This window comes from Pelodiscus sinensis, chromosome 1, assembly GCF_052426305.1.
Source record: "Pelodiscus sinensis isolate ZL-2025 chromosome 1, ASM5242630v1, whole genome shotgun sequence".
Classification (NCBI taxonomy): Eukaryota; Metazoa; Chordata; order Testudines; family Trionychidae; genus Pelodiscus; species Pelodiscus sinensis.
In genome coordinates, this window is record NC_143052.1 from 259,018,030 (window position 1) to 259,039,262 (window position 21,233).

The following is a 21,233-nucleotide window of genomic DNA, read 5'->3' on the forward strand; positions in this document are numbered from 1 at the left end:
CTGATTTGTCAGTTTAATAACGTGTTCGCTTTTTTCATTGTATTCCGTTGGTATATATGGTCATGGCAATTCTCTTCCGGAATATGATCTGAGGAAGTGGGTCTGGCCCATGAAAGCTCATCACCTATTAAATCATCTTGTTAGTCTTTAAAATGCTACATAGTTTTTCCTTTTGTTTTAGCAAGATCAGACTAACACGGCTACCTCTCTATTACTACAGATAGTACTTGGCATCCTTTACCTCATCAGTAAACTGGTTTCTGAGCTGCTCTGTCATGATAGTAATAAATTCATTGTAGGTTTGGTGCATTAAAAAGTTGTGTTTTCCTGAGCCACAATAATGATAATTTTCCAAACTTCATTGTCAAATTCACTAAGATATTCAAAGCAAGTTAAAAAAAATGGCTTTTCAATTTGACACTGATGACTCTTAGAGGTAGTCTCAAAAAAGACAACAGTTTCACCATGATAACCCCACATCTCAGCATTTTCTTCCACTAAGAACATTCCTTCTCAAACTGAGCCCATAATACAGAATCAATTCTTCCAGATAATTTACATTTTTGAACAAACTTACATGTAACATTAATATCAGCTTTAGAAGTTTCATGATTAGCAATATCTCTTGCAACATTTCTCCTATTAAAGTGCATGTTGACAAATGTTTGCAGATAATTCCCTTACAATAGTAAAGGAAAACAAACATAACAGTAGACTGCCTTGGTGGTTTTCCAACAAAATCAAGCAATTTCTCATTTCTGTGGTCCCATTTCTTCATCCTCAGAGAATGGGACTAATGAAGACCTCTAAATTTACTTCATCTTCCAACATCATGCTCTTTTCTCAAATTCTCCATGTTACCTATGTTTTTCAATTTATTTGTTAAGAAATATTCTATCATAGACAATTAAATCAATTTTGGCCATAATGAAATGTCTTCAGGGTAGAAGGTTTCTTCCTTTACTTTGACAAAATTACCAATAGCTTGTTATTCCATTGCCACTTCAGAGTCCATTTGTTCAACTTTTGCATTCATCATGATATTTCCATAACTCACCAAGTGACCAGCTAATTGAGATGTTTCCTTCCCCATACTTTTTGCTGAATGTCTTCTATTCAATACTTCACGATTTAAGATGACACACTGTCTTTTTTGCCTAGCTTTGTCTTTTTGTCTCAACATTATTTTTTTTTCATTGTTGACTGCCAGACTCGTATTGCTTCATTAGTTCTAAAAAGCTGACTTTGATTCTTAGACAGAGCAGGGATGTAGCTACAGGTGGGTCTGGGTGGGCCGTGGTCTGGACCACCCATTTCCCAATTAGGTTTAACACCAGTGGCACTGGAACATTTTAATAGTGAGGTGCTAAAAGCCAGACCCTGTCTCTCCTGGGCACAGGTCCAGACCTGGACGCAGGCCACAGCCACAAGAATTTAGGCAGGACTGCTGACAGAATAGCCAGGCATCTGGGCAAGGTATGGGAGGAGCATGCCTGGTCCCCATCAAGGGCAGGGCCTCAGGTGGAAAGTCCCCTTAACTTTCTTTGGCTCTCCCACTTTTTTTTCTTTTTCCTTAACAACTTTGGGGGGGGGGGTCACACAAATTCAATGAACATTTTAGGGGGTCGCGGTATCAAAAAGTTTGAGAACCCCTGCCATAAAGGATAGGAAGTAAGTTTAGGGATAGTTTTAGCATTATAAGTATCATTATATATATATGTAACTATGGGAATGTCTACACTACAAAGTTAATTCAAACTAACAGACGTTAGTTCGAATTAACTTTGATAGGCGCTACACATGCAAACCGCTAGTTCGAACTTAATTCAAACTAGCGGTGCGCTTAATTCGAACTAGGTAAACCTCATTCTACGAGGACTAACGCCTAGTTCGGATTAACTAGTTCGAATTAAGGGCTGTGTAGCCACTTAATTCGAACTAGTGGGAGGCTAGCCCTCCCCAGCTTGCCCTGGTGGCCACTCTGGGCCAAACCAGGGAAACTTTTCTGCCCCCCTTCTGGCCCCGGACCCCTTAAAGGGGCACGGTATGGCTACGGTGCTTGTGCCAGTGGAATGAGGTTTACCTAGTTCGAATTAAGCGCTCTGCTAGTTCGAATTAAGTTTGAACTAGCGGTTTGCGTGTATAGCGTCTATCAAAGTTAATTCGAACTAACGTCTGTTAGTTCGAATTAACTTTGTAGTGTAAACATACCCCTAGGGAGGAATGGGAGGTTACAGTTATTTTGACAGAGAGGTTGAAATACTCTTTTACTACATGTTTGTATGACCGTCCTAATGTAATACTAGTCCACATTTCACGGTTCAGTCAATAATCCTTCTGGTCCATAAAGAGCTGAAACCTGCAATGGCTTTAGTAAATCACAACCAAGAGATACAAATCCCACACAGTGAGGTAAACATCACTCAAAAGATTTTTATATACAAAAGGACATAATGAAGAATTACAAAAACAAAACTGGTCAATATATTAAGTTTCCCAAACTGTATGGATAAAGGGAAAGATGGAATTCAAACTATGCAACATGGAGTTGTGAGCAAGTCTGTGGGAATAAAAATCAATCTTCTCAGTTGCCCACCGTGCAGAAGTTGGATATGCTTTTCCCTGAATAGGAAGAATAGTTTTATTTACCTGCATAATAGCTTCCTATAGCACTGCAATGTCATTAAAAGTATGGTCTTGCTCGTCAATTGTATTCAGGAGTGCAGAAGGTGACAGGCTAATGGCTGCTGCGTGGATTTCATTTGTGCCTTTATATAGCTATGAACCATCTGGTGCATATTCTTGTCATTTCCTTCTGTAACACTTTGATGAGCTGTGTCATCAACAGCACATATGCTTGTTCCTGCAGTCTCACTTTTTTCTCCCATAGCATGTTCCTTTATCCTACAATGTATGTACAGTCATTTGAATGCATACCACAGCAACCCATGCATACTGCTTACAGAGTTCCTGAGATACATCTATATTTGAACATATTTACACTGAAAAAATAGAGGTGAATTATTTTTGGAGTTATAGTTACAATAGATAATACACACAAGAACAGTATCTGTGGTCTTAATGGAAAACAGCATCCTCTGCTAACCAGTCAATAAACAGAGAAATAATTTTTACATCTAACTTTGGAAAGCTTTATTCATGCAAATACTCCAGTGGAAATCAAAATGTCAAATGGTAAGATCCTTATTCAGTTTTTAACTAAGAGAAACACTGATATTAATAATTTTTTATGAGAATTAAGGAACGATGTCAGATTTTGGCCAGTTGAGATTATTCAAATGGAAAAGGGAAGGGTGCAGGATCAGGCTCTTACACCATAATAATGAAGTTGTTGATAAACAAATTATTGCTTCTTTGGATGATTATCTTTAACATGATTGTGACAAACTGCACTGACATTTAAAATAAGGTAAAATCATATATATCAGAGAGGTAACCATCTTAGTCTGTAAGGGTGCGGCTACACAGCACCCTGAACTCGAAATAAGATACACAATTTGCAGTAAGCAAATAGACAGCACCAAATTTCAAAATAATGCACTATTTCGAGCTATCCCTTATCCATCGTGCAACAAGATTTACTGGGATGGCGAAATAGTGTGCCCATTATTTTGAAAAATATTTCAAAATAATGGGCAGCTTTGTAGACGCAAGGCAGCTATGTGAGGATACCTGGTATCCCGAAATAGTTGTGCAGTGTAGACATACCTAACTGAAAAAATTAAAATACAATAATGGTCCTGCAGCACATTAGAGTATGTCTACACTACAGTGTTATTTCGAAATATCTTATTTCAAAATAGTTATTTCAAAATACGTTATTTCAAAATAACACGTCTAGACACAAAATGCATTTCAAAATAGAGTTTTGCTATTTTGAAATAGCGCTTTCACACTGATTAGACACTGAATCGCATTTAAGGCTGGCCGGAACCAGTTCTGACAGGGCATCTTGTCAGGAGTTACTATGTGTGGCTGCTGCCTGAAGCTATCTGAGGCCTGTGCTTAAAGGGACCCCCCTGGACAGCCAGTTCTCAGGTTTCCCTGCTTCCTTGCCTACCTCGATGAGGGACAGCAAAGCATTTTTTTCCTCTCCGTGCTCTGGTTGCCCTCTCTCCGGACACCACAGCACTCTGCACCATGTAGCCAGAGCTGCCCCTGGGCACTCTGGTGCTTCTCTTGGACGTGTTGCTACGAGCCTGGAAGCATTTTCTGCAGGCTGCCTCGCAGGATCTACAGCAACTCAACCCCAGGCCTTCTTCCAGACTCTCCTGAGGTATGTGGAGGAGCAGCTGCAGCTCCTGGACACCAGTGTGCCATGCCGCATCTAGGTCCACCAGCAATGGATCCAGAACTTCAGAATGAAGGACACCTTCCTGGAACTCTGTGAGTGGCTTGCCCCTGCTCTGCACACGCACGTGAGGCACGCCATTCCCCTCCAGAAGCGTGTGCCATCGCCCTATAAAGCTCTCCACACTGGATAGCTACTGATCCATCAGCAACCAGTTCGACGTGGGGAGATCCACCATTGGAGCAGTGCTCATGCAGCTATGGCAATCTCCGGTCACTGTGCCAGGAAGGGGGGGGGTGCAAGGAAGAAATGGGCTGCCCTAAGGAAAAGGTGAGGAGGTGGTGAAAGTCCCCTCCCCGGGGGGGGTTGTTCTGTCCCACCCTCACTAAGGATTGAGGCGGCCAGGATTGCAGGGGGGTGGGTTGCTCCTGGGGAGTAGAGGCGCGGGGCAGCGGCGGGGAGAGAGCAATCTCAGCCACCCTGGCACACCAGTAAATCTCAGTTTTGTGTGTCCCTCTGCAGGGGGTCAAGGCCATCAACAGAGTGCTGCTCCACCGAGTCATCCACTTCACCAATTTGGATGCAGTCACAAAGGGGTTTGGCGCCCTAGGCTTCCCCAACTGTGGGGGAGGGCGGCAATCGACAGGACACACATCCCCATCTGTGCCCCAGACCACCAGGCCTCCCTGTACATCAATCTGAACGGATACTTTTCTGTTATCCTGCAGGCTGTGTCTGACCACCGGGGCCAGTTCGTGGATATCAACATGGGCTGGTCCGGCAGAGCACACAATGAGCAGGTTTACTGCAACGCCTCTGTGTACCACAGGCTGAACGCCTGGACTTTCTTCCCCGACTGCCACATCACGGTATGAGATGTGGACATGCCTGTCTGCCTGGTGGGGGATGTGGCCTATCCCCTACAATCCCGGCTCATGAAGCCCTACACGGGACACCACAACCCTTCCTGACAGGCATTTAATGCCAGGCTGAGCAGGGCCTGCATCATAGTGGAGGATGCCTTCGGCCGGCTGAAGGCCGTTATAGATGCCTCCTCACCTGCCTGGACCTCTCAGAGCAGAATATTCCACACATGGTGGCAGTGTGCTGCACAATTTGTGTGAGCGGAAGGGGGAGGCTTTCCTGCCAGGCTGGATGGCAGAGGCCAACCACTTGGCCGGCCTGTACACAGAGACCCACACGGCTGCCATCCAGGAGGTCCATCGGGGGGCTGTCCATATCCAGGAGGCCCTGCGGGAGAGCTTCCATCTGGAGGAGCAGTAACAGTCTCCCTGGTGTGCCCCAGTGGGGGCTTGTGCCTCATTCCTCTCTCACATCCTTCCACTTATCCCTCCCTAATCCCCCTTCCTGATGTAAAATAAAAGATACGTGTTGATGAAAACAAAGTCTCTTTATTGAACAAAACTGGGATGGGAGGGAGGATGAAACAGATGTGAGACTGGGGAAAGAAAGCAGGAGAGGGGAGGAGAGAGGATGAGAGAGAGGGGAGGGGGAAACATGGAAGGAGGGAGCTGGAAAGGGAAGACAAGGGGAGGAGAAGCTCAGGGCTCAGGGTTGGGGGTCTCACTGGCCCAACTGTCTCCCACCACCGCGGGTGCAGGTACTTCAGCATCCTTGGGGGGGGGGGAGTAGAGGGAGAAGTGGGAGGGGGAGAAGGAGTGGGAGGAGGAACAGTAGCTGGGGAGACAGTAGGGGCTGGAGCAGCAAAAGGCAGCAATCTCTGCACCAGGGTCTGCAGGTGCTCACAGACGGCACAGCCGTGGGCAAACTGCTCCCGCCAACTCTTCCACCAGAGCTGCAGGTCTTTGCACCCAGTGCTTCAGGGTGCAGTGCAGGGCTTGCAGTGCCCCCAGGTGCTGCCACTGGTAGTCCTCTTGTGCAAGGGCCCGCTTCCAGAATGTTCTGGTGCGGGAGGATGTCCTGGGCGGGGTGGTGCGCCCTGCACTCACAGCTGGTGCGGCTGTGGAGAAACATGAGAAGTGGTCAGTTATCCCTGGAGATATAGTGTGAATCTGCAAGTAAGGACAACAGTTCTCTGCACCATCAGAGCCAATGTGCTTACACATAGGCCGTGTTCGGGATGTCCTGCTATCGCCAGTGGGAGCTGCCCCAGGACTGCACAAATTCCCCTGTGCTGCATCGGTGTGGGAGGGAGAGGGGGGAAGATGTCCCCTGCCTCTGTGTAGAGAGAGCTTGTGGAGGGAGGACATCCTGCTGTGTCCCACCCTGGGGTCAGAAGCATGTCATGTCTCTTCACACATGCGTACGGCTAACAGGCCAAGGCCCCTGTGTGGCAGGCAGCTGGGGCCATGTGCCCTGGGGTAGCACGGCATGTGCTCTCACGTGCACAGGTTGCTGAATGATTTGTGGTGGCAAGGCCCATGTGTATAGTCCCTGGTCTCCCTCCCCTCCCGGTCCCGCATAAGGGGACAGTGATGGCACTCACATGTTGTTGCCTCACCAGCCTTGGATGACACCGGCGACACATCCGCTGGGATGGTTTGGAGGTCCTGGCCACGCAGCATGCTCCCTCCGGGCTCCTGTGGCTCCTGGCCCGCCTCCTCCTCCTTCGTGCCCTGGTCAGGGGCCTCTGCCCCAGGGTCGATGACCACCTGGGGGGAACCATCCAGCCCCCACCCCAGGATGCAGTCCGGGGCATACAAATAGGGGCAGCTCTCTGGGTCCGCCCCTCATTGGTAGCTGCCCCCTGTGGCCCTGGTATAAGCCTGCCATAGCTCCTTGATATTCATCCGCACCTGCTCCTGGGTTTGGATGTGGCCTTTGGTGGCCAGTCTGGCAGTCATCCGACTGTAGATGAGAGCGTTCCTTCATCTAGTGCAGAGATAATGGACGTTGGCAGCATCCTCCCAAACCTCAATCAGGTCCATGATCTCTGCACTGGACTAGGAAGGCGCCTGCCTTCTCTGGTCCCTGGCAGGCTCCTTGTAGCTGGCAGACTGGACCTGGGGAGCAGAGGAGGGCTGGCTGCCAGTGGCTTGCTGGCTCATGCTGCGGCCTGGGTCAGGGGCAGTAGCAGAATGGCTCTGGGCTGGCAGGCCTGGTGCTAGCCACAATAGACTGTGACCAGACTCTACCCCTTTAAGGGTTCCGGGAGGGGGAGGGAGGAGAGGAGTTTTCCTGTTTGTGCCCCGAGTGGCCACCAGGGCACCCTGGGAAGGGCTGGAGGCCCCCTATTTTGAAATAGCCCCTATTCCCTGTCTACAGAGCACCTATTTCGAAATAGGTGCTATTCCTTGTAGGATGAGGTTTCCCAATTTCGAAATAAGCCCTCTGCTATTTTGAAATAATTTCAAAATAGTGGTTGGCTTGTGTAGACGCTAGGAAAGTTATTTTGAAATAAGGGCTGTTATTTTAAAATAACTTTGCGGTGTAGACATACCCTTAGGCCACTCTGACCCCAACCAGGAAAACTCCTCTCCTCTCCCCCTCCCCGGAGCCCTTAACGGGGTACAGTCTGGCTACAGTACCTGTGCCAGCTCTAGGTCTGTCAGCCCAGAGCCAGCAGTCGCTGCCCCTGTCCCAGTGGCCCCAGCCCTCTACCGCTCCCCAGGACAAGTCCCCCAGATCCTAGGAGCCTGCCAAGGGCCGGAGAAGGCGGGCGCCTTCCTGGTCCAGTGTGGAGATCATGAACCTGATTGAGGTTTGGGGGATGCCTCCAACGTCCATGATCTGCACACTAGATGGAGGAACACGGCCATCTCCAGCGGGTTAGCTGCCACCCTGGCCACCAAAGGCCACATCCGAACCCAGGAGCAGGTTCGGATGAAAATTAAGGGGCTGCAGCAGGCCTATGCCAGGGCCACAGGGGGCAGTTCCCAAATAGGGGCAGACCCAGAGAGCTGCCCCTATTTGGACACCCTGGAACACATCATGGGGGCGCTGGATGGTCCGTTCCCCCCCAGGTGGTTATCAACCCTGGGGCAGAGGGCTCTGACCAGAGCACAGAGGAGGAGGAGGAGACCCAAGAGCTGCAGGAGCCCGGATGGAGCATGCCGCGCAGCCAGGACCCCCAAGCCATCTCAGCAGAGCTCTTGCTGGTGTCATCCGGGGAGGCAACAACATGTGAATGCCATCACTGTCCCCTTATGAGGGGGGAGGTGAGGGAGACCAGGGACCGCGTGCGTGGGCCTTGCTAACTATGGATCATTCAGCAACCTGTGCATGTGCAAGCACGTGCCGTGCCACCCCTGGGCACGTAGCCCCAGCTGGCTGCCACATAGGGGCCTTGGCGTGTTAGCCACACGCGTCTGTGAAGAGACATGACATGCTCCTGACCTCGGGGTGGGACACAGCAGGATGCCCTCTCTCCACAAACCCCCTCTATGCAGAGGTAGGGGACATCTCTCCCCTCCACACACACACACTATATACAACACAGGGGCATGGGTGCAGTCCCAGGGGAGGTCCCACTCCTGGGGATAGCAGGACACCCCGAACATGGCCTCTGTGCAAGCACATCGGCTCTGATGGTGCAGAGAATTGTCATTCTCACCTTGCAGAGGGGGGCTGGGCTTCACGCACTGTGTCCCCAGGGCTAACTGACCACTTCTTGTGTTTCTCCACAGCCGCACCAGCTGCAAGTGCAGGGCATATCACACCACCCGGGACATCCTCCCACATCCAAGGACTCTGCACGCCCACCCGTGCAGTGGAGGGGTACCAGCAGGAGCACCTGGGGGGGGGGGGGCTGCGAGGTCTACACCGCACCTCTTGAGCACTGGGTGCAAGAAGACCTGCAGCTCCGGTGGGAGTAGCTTGCTCAGGACCGTGCCATCTGCGAGCACCTGCAGACCCTAGTGTAGAGCTTGCTGCTACCTGCCATTCCAGGCCCTGCTGCCTCCCCAGCTACCAATCCTCCTCCCACTCCTTCTCCGTCTCCTGCTTCTTCCTCCTCACCCCCTGGGGATGCTGAGGCTCCCCACGGTGCTGGGAGACAGGTGGGCCAGCAAGACCCCCAACCCTGAGCTTCTCCTCCCCCTTCCTCCCCGTGCCTCCCCCTGCCAGCTCCCTCCTACCAGGTTTCCCCCTCCCCTCTCCCACTCTCCCTCCTCCCACCTTCTTTCCCCAGTCTCACCTCAGTTTCATCCCCCCCCCCCGCCCCAGTTTTGTTCATAAAGAGACTTTGTTGTAATGAACACGTGTCTTTTATTGTACAGCAGAAACGGGGGGTTAAGGACGGGTGTGAGGAAGGAATGAGACACACGCTCCCAGTGGGGCACACCAGGCAGACTGTTACTGCCTGCAGAACATGCTTCCAGGCTCACAGCAACATGTCCAGGAGAAGCACCATAGTGACCAGGGATGGCTCCAGCTCTATACTGCAGAGTGTTGTGGTATCCTGAATGAGGGCAACCAGAGCACGCAGAGAAAAAATGCTTTGCTTTCCCTCATTGAGGTAGGCAAGCAAGGAGGGAAACCTGTGAACTGGCTGTCCTGGGGCGGGGGGAGGGGTCCCTTTAAGCACAGGCCTCAGATAGCCTCAGGCAGCACCCATACAAGGCAACTCCTAACCTAATGTCCTGGCAGAATCGGTTCTGCTGGCCTTAAATGAGATTCAGCGTCCAATTGGAGTGGACATGAGACATTTTGTTTACACTGATCACCCACAATCGTGGATCCTTGCAGGTCCTAGGGGTCACAGTTCACTGTTTCTAGGCAATGGGAGTTGTGGGAAGTGGCACTTGATGCTGTATCCAATTTACTGTATCCATGTGTTAAAAAAGATGTTAAAAATATAAAGAATTCAGAAATGATCTACACAAATTATTAGAGGTCTGGGAAACCAGTCTTATAATCTATTCAGTTTATCAAAAAGAAAGTTAAGAAGTCTATGTGAATCTATATGAAGAGACATCAGATGCTCTGTAAACAAACAGTGAGAGAAGATCAAATGTCTGGAAATTGACTGACTTTTGTTCTATATGTATGCTACAATGGGATCTTGGCCCATAACTAGTGCTCCTAATTTCTAGAAAACCAATAATAGAGAAATTTCATCAGGTTGTACTTACTGGCTCCATTGCAAAGAATCATGACCTGCTGCATCTTGGCTTTATTAGAAAAACAGAGTAAAAACATTGTTATATGGTGGGCAGAAACAGCTCCTGAGAAACCATCGATCATAAAGCAAGCTACTTGTTGCACAGAAATAGGGGGGAAATACCATTAACAGTACCACTAGTGACCTACTTATTAAAATAAATGAAATGGGAAAATGTACAAAGAAATTAAAATTATAAAACAGTGCAAAGCACACAGTCAAACAATATAGTTTTGCCAACTATAATGCTTTTTGATAAATTCTTATTTCAAGTAAATGGGGATTTTTATTTTGGTAATATATTGCATCTTAAAAATGAACTCAGTTTTTATTGATTTTGAAAGCAACACTTGCAAGTATGAAAGTAATAGCTTTTTGATTGATTCAGTCAAGATGAGTTAGGCTTTGTGAATAAAAAGAGAATTAATCAGTGAGGGTTGATTTAGGACTTCTTCCATAGTATGGATTTCCATTCTTTTTGTCATTGTCCTGTTGTTAAAGACCTGATGGACTATTTGCACTGCAGTGAATGATTAAATGGCTGTAACTGTCTGAAAAGCAAAGATACCTTACAAGAAACAAAGTCTAGTGATCAAATTTCATCTAACAATGCTTTGGGACTATACGTGCAAGAGAGCAAGCAAAAATTGTCCCCTTTTCTTCAATTATTTTAGAAGCTTTCACTCAACAAAGAAACAAAAGATTTAAAAATCTTCAGAAAAAGAATTGTTGGAAATAATAGAAGCATGTGCATTATTTTTGAAAGTAACAGAATAATCTGTTAGGAGGAGTCTCATAAGCAAAACACAATAAGTCATTCTTCCACTTTACACTATGCTGATTAGGCCTCAACTGGAGAACTATGTCCTGTTCTGGATGCCACATTTCAGGAAAAATGTAGACAAATTGGAGAAGGTCCAGAAAAGAGCAACACTCATGATTAAAGGTCTAGAAACATGACCTAAGAGACAAGATTGAAAGAATTGGATTTGCTTAGTCTAGAAAAGAGAAGACTGAAAGGGGACATGATAATAGCTTTTAAGTACCTAAAAGGTTGTTATAAGGAGGAGGGAGAAAAAAATATTCTCCTTAACCCCTGATGGTATTACAAAAGCAATGGGCTTAAATAGCAGCAAGGGAGGTTTAGGCTGGACATTAGGAAAAACTTCCTAACTGGCAAAGTAGCTATACACTGGAATAAATTGACTAGGGAGGTTGTGCAATCTCCATCATTGGAGATTTTTAAGAGCAGGTTAAGGATAGTTTATATAGTGCTTGGTCCTGCCATGACTGCAAGGGACTGGAGTTGAGGACCCCTCAAGAGTCCTTCTAGCTCTGTGATCCTATGTTTTTTAAGCTAGGGAATCCTTTTCTAGATCCTGTTCTAGTTCCATCTCAGATGGGAACACAGAGCATGCATTGTCCACACAACTTGTCAATTTTTCACAGCTTTTGAAAAATTGGGACAGAGCAGATAGGCCTCTGCTAAATAAAGGAGCCAGACAGTAACCATAGTTAATATTTAACCATTTTTTTCTTTCAATTGGACTACTCAGAATAACATTTTGCAACATGAAAGGCAGGCAACATAGGGTAGTAATAGGCTTCAAATAGAAAACCGAGACCCTCTTCCTAGATTCTGTTCTCCAATCTGCCACTGACTTCTGTGTCATTTGGCCAACTCACATTCTGTGTCTGTTCCACTGTCAAGAAAATGTTGATGCTATTGCTTATGATATTCAGTAAAAGTGAATTGAAATCTATGGACAAAATCCAAGTATTAAATGTTAGTGCAGATTGCACAAATGGAAGTCAACTAGCTAACACAAATATATATTGCTTACAAAATACCTGATTAGCGATTAGATATTTGTGTTCTTTGATGCACGACATTATTTTTCAGGATGTTTTGCTTTATTTTAACTATGAATTGTTTTGCATAATGGTAACAGACTATTTTAATAAAGGTTTATTTTATGTCAATTGTTTAATTTTCTCCATGTGTAGGCTGGAGATATGTATTTTTCCCCCTCTTTACGCCTGATATCTTGCTGCAAAAATAGTAGCTATTTTACTGAAAAAAATAAGGACTCCAATGGGGTAATACTGCTACCACACTGGAGAGCAAAGGATTAAGGAACAATTTTGGGCCCACACATCCCCATCCAATCCCACCTCCAGGGCCTGCACAAGCTGGAGGCAGGGCTTTAAAAAGGGAAGCAGAGGATTTCAGAGGTCAGCAGCATAAGGGAGCAGAGGGCTGCTCTGAGGGGAAATTATGGACCTATGCAATACCATAAGGGAGAAGCAAGGAACAGAATATCTAACATTTTATTAGAGTGATTTACTCTGGGAAGCTGAAGGAGATAGGGGTAGGAAGTGGTCTGAGGTGCAGCAACTTACTCTCAAAACTCTGGGTGTAGCTGCACGCCACTGGGCTCTGGACTGAAACCTGGTAGAGAGGGTTGGATCTAAGCTCCCCTACCCACTCCAAGGGTGTGTTTACACAGCATGGTTTAACTTGAAATAAACTACACAAATTGAGTTATGTCAATTGCCTATCTTATTTTGAACTAGCTCATTTCAAAATTGTAAGTGTCTACAAAGCACTTTTATTTTAAAGTAGAGCACTCTTCCTCCAACTTCCCTTGCTCCTCATACAATGACCCCAACTATAAATACAATATAATGGGGGCTAATTTAGCTACAACTAATCAGGAAAGAGATCTTGGAGTTATCATGGATAGTTCTCTGAAAACATCCACGCAGTGTGCAGCAGCAGTCAGAAAAGCAAATAGGATGCTAGGAATTATTTTAAAAGGGATAGAAAATAAAACAAAGAATATCTTACTTCTCCTATATAAAACTATAGTACATCCTGAATACTGCATACAGATGTGGTCTCCTCATCTCAAAAAGATATTTTGGCATTAGAAAAGGTTCAGAAAATAGAAATTAAAATAATTAGGGGGCTTGGAATGGGTCCCATATGAGGAGAGGCTAAAGAGACTGGGATTTTTCATTTTAGAAAAGAGGAGACTGAGGGGGGATATGATAGAGGTATATAAAATCATGAGTGGTATGGAGAGGGTGAATAAAGAAAAGTTATTTACTTGTTCCCATAATATAAGAACTAGAGGACACCAAATGAAATTAAGGGTAGCAGGTTTAAAACTAATAAAAGAAAGTTCTTCTTCACACAGTGCACAGTCAACCTGCGGAACTCCTTGCCAGAGGAGGCTGTGAAGGCTAGGACTATAACAGAGTTTAAAAAAGAGCTAGATAAATTCATGGAGGTTAGGTCCATAAAAGGCTATTAACCAGGGGGTAAGGAATGGTGCCCTTGGCCTCTGTTTGTCAGAGGCTGGAGAAGGATGGCAGGAGACAAATTGCTTGATCATTGTCTTCAGTCCACCCCCTGTGGGACACCTGGCATTGGCCATTGTTAGCAAACAGGATACTGGGCTAGATAGACCTTTGGTCTGACCCAGTATGGCCATTCTTATGTTCTTACAGGAGTTGGAGTAAGAAGTCCTCCAGCTTGACAGTATTTCAAAATAACTGCCTGCTGTGTAGACGTGGATTAAGTTATTTCAAAATAATGCTAGCTATTTCGAAATAATGTTGCTGTGTAGACGTACCCCAAGAAAGCAGTACAACCACAATAGTCCTCTCCTTTGGCAACAGGCCTGCTAGAAAACACAGACTTCATGAGGCCTGCACTCAAAATCCCTATGCTAAAGGGGAGGACTGGGAACCCCTGGGTGGGAGATATGAGGAGACCAGGCAGTGCTTCAGTAGTAAAATATCCTGCCAGCCCACCATTTGTCCTGACCACTAGGAAATGTGGTCTCTTTCTGTGCATCTCCTACAAGCTAACTGAATTTTGGTAAAGTTCTTCTAATCAAATTTTGCAAGCTGGATCAGTTTCTTTCTTACAAAGTTTGGGCATAGTAGTGGTGGTGTCCTGCTGGTTTCTCCCACTTTGATTAATATTACATCCCAATTACCTGTTCTGAAGGTGGTTCTAGATATTCTCCCATGTTCCCATCTCCCCAACCCCTACAAGGTTGATACATCTACTTTTGCTGTTTAGAAAAGTTGCATTTTATTAAATTGAGTAATAATTCAGTTTATAGAAATGCATGATCATTGTCTAAGCCTTTATATTGATGCATTTATATTGATACAATGCTCCTATATATGCTGCAAACAAATGGTTGCAAGAGCATTCCCTAAAGTTACAGCTTCCCACTGCTGTAATAGATGAACATAGATGGAACATCCCACAACCATATTAAGAGAAAGCATTAAAAACATAATGCATTAAAGTTAATCTACATCAGTCAAAAATCTTGTATGGGATATGCCAGGCAGTGTTCCCTCCAAACTGCTTGGGTGCAAGCTTCACAGGTGATTAATCAGCTCTGCCCAGTCAGAGGCTCAGGGCTGATGGACTGGGTGAGGCTGACTAATCACCTCTGAAGCTGTGCTGTCACGCAGCTTAGGGTATGTCTACACTAGCCCCCTAGTTTGATCTAGGGAGGCTAATGAGGGTGACCGAAATTGCAAATGAAGCGCAGGATTTAAATATCCCGCGCTTCATTAGCATGTTCCCGGCCAGTCGCCATTTTAGAAATTGACTAGCCCGAAGTAACTGCCCGGGTCTACACGCGGCAGTGAAACGGGATTCCGAATTAAAGCCCTAACTCGAATTAGCTGGTATTCCTCCTGCAATGAGGTTTCGGTCGTCCTCATTAGCCCCCCCAGATCGAACTAGGGGGCTAGTGTGGACATACCCTTAGAGAAAACACTGGTGTCAGGTATGCTCAAGCTTAGACAACGGGGCTTTCTTGGATCAATGGAAGCCAAATGCTGCACAGCTAAGGACCACTTCCCATCATCACTCTGCCACTATACCCCAGGACTGTCATTCTAAGCACCGCTAGCAAGAGCAACTCAGCTGATTTCAAGTATCTCCTTAGGACATGGAAAGAGGGAAGGCATTGCAAACAGTTACAGTCTCAGCCTCTTAAAATCAAATTTAATTTTTTGAATTGCATCTAAAAGGGATTGATTTTTCCAATGGCAAACCATTCTAAAACAATGTCTTCAGAGTCTACACCAACTAACGTTGCTTATTGGTCTTCAGAGGATAAATAAAAGTAAAATGCATTCAGCGGTCTCCAAACTTTTTAACCACACGATCACTTTTTCAATTTAAGTGCAATGTAAGATCTACCTCAAACCAAATACCTTTGCCCTGCTTCCTTCATGCCCCTTCTTTGAGGCCCTGCCCCTGCTCCACCCCTTCTCCAAGGCCTCACCCTTCTCACTCCATCCCTTTTCCTCCCCCACCATCATTCACTGTCTCCAGGCTGGGGTAGGAATTGGGATGCAGGTTCTGGTTTTGGCCCAAGTGATTTGGAGTGCAGGAGGGGCTCGAGGCTTAGCCTAGGTTGGGGGATTGGGGTCTAGGAAGGCTTTTGGGTGCAGGGGGACTCACCTCTGGGGCAGGAGGTTGGCTGTAAGAGGAGGTTCAGGAAGCAGGCGCTGGCTGGCCACTGTTTAAATTAGATGGCTTCTGGGTGGTGGAGCAGTGGGATTAAGGCAGGCTTAGTCCTGCCTTGGCTCTGCACCACTCCTGAAAGCAGCTGGCATGTACAGCAATGGCTCCATAGTGCCATGTGCTGCCCCTCATCTACAGGCACTGAGCTTCTACAGGCTACGGTTCCCCATTATTGATCAATGGGAGCTTCAGGAGTGGTGTCTGCAGGCAAGGATAGTGTGTGGAGACCCCCTGCTCTGCCTTTCCCAGGGGCTGCAGAGACATGCCAGCCACTTCCAGGAACAGCAATTACCACAGGGATAATTACTGCACCACGACAGGTTTGGCATTTTAGAAATCACTACTCGAAGAATTAAAATTTAGCATAAAAGAAAAATGAAAATTATGAAAAACCAGTCAAAAACCAAAACTAACCCACTTTGCAAGCATTAACAAAAGTAACAACCCCTCCAACCTCGTATGTGTTGTGTCGGGAGATAAGAGTGAAGGACCGTGTGCATTTGTGAGAGTGAAAGAGGCATACACAGTGTTGTGAGAGTGACAGAGATTTGCATTGCCAAGCTCCATCCATCCCCTTCTCTGTGTGAAGATGGGATACAGAAGTGGGGGGGGAGGAGGGACACCCTGACATCAGCACCCACTCTTCTCCCTCTAACAGCCTGCACAGCAAGCAGGAGGCTCAAGGGGGCAGCTCCACGGTAGAGGGCAGGAGCAGTATGACAGTGGTTAGAGGAACAACTGAAGTGCCAGCGCTTGATAGCTTCCCAGCCAAACCAGTCAGAATCACCTGAGAGAGGCTCCAAGATCTACTGGTCGATCCCAATCTACTGGTTGGTGACCACTGCATTACAATAATGAGTTAGGAGATCACAGTGGCATGAATGACTGGTAAGGTTTTTATGTGAGCAGTACAGACTTAATATTTTGGGGATAGCTTTTGAAACAATGTTTTTCCTTTCAAATACCTACACTTAGGTCACTTATGTTTGCTATGATCACATTAGTATGTAAAGAATGGCTTGAGGGTTTTAAGGAATCACCTTGATGATCTTCCCCATCACCCAAACTCTCCTCCAAGTACATTCCCATTGCCTCCTTCCCCCAAAAGAGAATTTTATAAATAAGTGGGAAGGAAGAAGTATTTTAATTTTTTACTAGCAGGCTGTGCCCTGTGCCCTCTATACTCACCAACCCCCTTCTCTCTGGCCATTTCGCAGCCAGAGAGCATGAGAGTGTGATGACATCAAACTGCCACCTGGAAGGAAAAACATTTTTATATGTAGAGAGAGAGATTGTGATAGCACCCACAACCTCCAGTGAAAAATAGGGAACTCATTGTGCTAGGCTATGTACAAACCCATATTATAGGAAGACATGGTCCCTGTTTCATAAAGATTAAAATATAATTTAACATAAGATGCAAAGTGTGTAACATAATTGGACTGAATTGCAAGGAAAGCTGAGGGAAATAGTAATGCTGTGTTACAGGCAATGTGCAAATCTGAAATTAAAAACAAAGCCTTACATTAATTGTACCCAATGTAGATTAAAACAATCTAGGCACCAACACCACCAGAGATTTCAGGAACAACTGGAGATCTAGAAGCATCGCTAAATTGTTAAACTTATTAGCAAAACCTGAACACATCCCAGCAGTAGCCTCCTTTCATCCAAATGTCATCAGCTCTGTCTTATCGATGTGCACTTCAAATGGCAAAATCAGATTCCAAGTCTAAGGCTATGTGTACACTTAAAAAGCTACAGTTGGGCAATAGCACCCCCACAGCTGTGCTGCTGTATCACCTTAATGAAGACACTGCCTCACTGATAGGAGGGATTCTCCCATTGGTGCAGATAATCTACCTCCCTGAGAGATGGCAATTAGATTGATGGAAGAATTCTGCTGTTGACTTTACACAGACTACACTGGGGATTAGTCAGTATATCTCAGTGGTATGGATTTTCATACTATGTAAATTCCTAGCATAGACCAAGCCTAAATATAGCTAGGTAATGGGAAAGCAAAGAAATAGATGTATTTTCCTTCTTGAGAATAAACAATTGTTTTGAAAGTATTTTAAAAGAGCAGGAAACCACACTTGAATAACAAAAATCCTAAAACCATCTGAGGATTCTAACAATTGCTGACCTGTGATTAAGAGACAGAAATCAGACCATATCACATTTCTGGATTGAAAGCAAAACCTGATAAATCAAATGAATGTTTATAGTTAGCAAGATACTGAAACAAGCTTACAGAAAGCTTTACTAGGCAGTTTTAGGGCACAAAAATCGCCATTGAACCATACTGCTTCAAATGCCACCCAAACTTGAACTCAGTCAGGATTAAAATTAATTTGAGTTGAAATTAAACAATTTGCACTGCTGCAGTTGTGAAGTTTCATAAAATGTTCCCATATATTATAAAGAACAGTACAGTGAGCATGATAATAAACTGTGAGTATTTTTATTTTGGTGAAATATGCACAGAGCAATAAAAAGGTTAAAATAAATCTTGATGCATGGTATAGCATTAACAAGAATACCAGTGGTTTAATAAGATCTTTGTCATATTTGGCTTTACTTTTGGTGGAATATGGGGTGTAATCTATTCTTGATTTATTGATTCTAATAAGATAGGATGATTATTCTGTCAAGGCAATGAACTCTAGAAAAAAACGGGCTTATCAACAGAATCTCAACAACATTCAACAGAGAAAGGGGGAAGATGTTTGTCATTTTAAGTAGATTTTTATCTATGAGTCCAAGCCATTATCTTGTTGATTTCGGCAACTGTTCCTCAATATTATTCAGCCAATATTTACCAAATTTCAAAAAGTTACAAAACATTTAAATTATCTGTAATCTCTGATTTCCTAAAAGCAGGTTGTAATACCAATACTGAAAAAAATTATTAACTATGGAATTCAGCTTTATGTGTGTTAATGGAAAACAAATTATTGTAATATTTAAATCACATTCACATTACAAATTGATTCATCATTAAATAAACATATAACGCTACCTCACAGTGGCATCTTTTCCATTACTTTTGATTTACTAAAATTAAACAATCTGAACAGCATTTATGAAAAGGTTAAAATAACTCTGTAGCTAGACTGCATCGATGAAAGAATCAAATACATTATATTTATCTTAACAAATTTTCAGATAGCTAAAGATCTTTTGCTCATTAAGATACAGTATTATATGTGCATTGTTATTTCCAAAGCACTTACAAAACAAATGCTAAAAATGAAAGCAGTTAAAAATTGATTAGTTGTAATCAGAGAATTTATGAACATATTTTTGTATGTCATCACTATAACCATAATTTATTTTAAAATACATTTTCCAGCATCTCTTTGACTAGAGCAAGAACTTAACCAAAAGACTTTTTTTCTCTCATTTCTCTTCAAAGATTGACAAAATGAGTACCTGTGAGATATGTTATCATCATTTAAATGCATGATTTTTTTGGCTTGAAGTTCACACTTATTATAAAATAATTCTTTGACTCCTGCTTTTATAAAGTTATTATTAAGAAATCTTTATATTTTTGTAGAAAGACAATATCTAAACAGGCAGTGGAGTCCCTGGACAATCGAGATACAAAAAGAGTACTTAAAGACAATAAAGTAATTGTGGAGAAACTAAATGAATTATTTGCTTCAGTCTCCACTGAGGATGTTAGGGAGATTCCCAAATCTGATCCATCCTTTATAGGTGACAAATCTGAGGAATTGTCACAGATTGAAGTGTCATTGGAGGAGTTTTTGGAATTAATTGATAAACTTAGTAGTAACAAGTCACCGGGACCAGATGGCATTCACCCAAGAGTTCTGAAATAACTCAAATGTTAAATTGCAGAACTACTAACTATGGCTTGTAACCTATCCTTAAAAACATCTTCTGTACCCAATGACTGGAAGATAACTAATATAACGCCAATATTTAAAAAGGGCTCTAGAGGCGATCCCGGCAATTACAGACCAGAAAGTCTAATGTCAGTACCAGGAAAATTAGTTGAAACAATAGTAAAGAATAAAATTGTCAAAACATAATTTGTTGGGCAAAAGTCAACATGGTTTCTGTAAAGGGAAATCATGTCTTACTAATCTATTAGAATTCTTTTCAAGAGGTCAACAAAAAGTGGACAAGGGAGATCCAGTAGATATAGTGTACTCAAATTTCCAGAAAGCCTTTGACAAGGTCCTTCACAAAAGGCTCTTATGTAAATTAAGTTGTCATGAGATAAGAGGGAAGATCCTTTCATGGATAGAGAACTGGTTAAAAGACAGGAAACAAAGGGTAGAATAAATGGTAAATTTTCAGAATGGAGAGGGGTAACTAATGGTGTTCCCTAAAGGTCAGTCCTAGGACCAATCCTATTCAACTTATTCATAAATGATCTGGAGAAAGGGGTAAACAGTGAGATGGCAAAGTTTGCAGATGATACTAAACTGCTCAAGGTAGTTATAACCAAAGCAGACTGTGAAGAACTTAAAAAAGATCTCACAAAACTAAGTGACTGGGCAACAAAATGGCAAATGAAATTGAATGTGGATAAATGTAAAGTAATGCACATTGGAAAAAATAACCCCAACTATACATAGACTATGATGGGGGCTAATTTAGCTACAGCTAATCAGGAAAGAGATCTTCGAGTCATTGTGGATAGTTCTCCAAAGACGTCCATGCAGTGGCAGTCAGAAAAGCAAACAGGATGTTAGGAATAATTAAAAAAGGGACAGATAATAAGACGGAGAATATCTTATTGCCCTTATATAAATTCATGGTACGACCACATCTTGAATACTGTGTACCGATGTGGTCTCCTCATCTCAAAAAAAATATACTAACATTGGAAGAGGTTCAGAGAAGGGCAACTAAAATGATTAGGGATTTGGAACGGGTCCAATATGAGGACAGATTAAAAAGACTAGGACTTTTCAGCTTGGAAGAGAGGAGACTAAGGGGAGAATATGATATAGGTATATAAAATCATAAGAGGTGTGAAGAAAGTGTATAAGGAAAAGTTATTTATTTGTTCCCATAATATAAGAAGTAGGGGCCACCAAATGAAATTAATGGGCAGCAGGTTTGAAACAAATAAAAGGAAGTTCTTCACACAGTGCACAGTCTACCTGTGGAACTACCTGTCTGAGGAGGTTGTGAAGGCTAGGACTTTAACAGGGTTCAAAAAAGAGCTAGATAGATTCATGGAGGTCACGTCCATCACTGGCTGTTAGCCAGGATAGGTAGGAATG

The 21,233-nt window shown here is 44.2% G+C and overlaps 1 protein-coding gene across 3 annotated transcripts in view; it reads right to left on the reverse strand.

Annotated features, from left to right (window-relative positions):
* Window positions 1–21,233, reverse strand: part of GPC5 (glypican 5) — a 935,733-nt gene that overhangs the window by 597,003 nt on the left and 317,497 nt on the right. The window contains exon 7 of one of the 3 annotated variants that reach the window (XM_075918827.2): window positions 8,632–17,218. The exons of the other annotated variants lie outside the window; for them this stretch is intronic. Within the exon in view, the coding sequence (XP_075774942.2) occupies window positions 17,207–17,218 (12 nt within the window). The 3' untranslated portion in view covers window positions 8,632–17,206. Of the gene's footprint in view, window positions 1–8,631; window positions 17,219–21,233 lie in introns of those variants that run through there. 3 annotated transcript variants of the gene reach the window in all.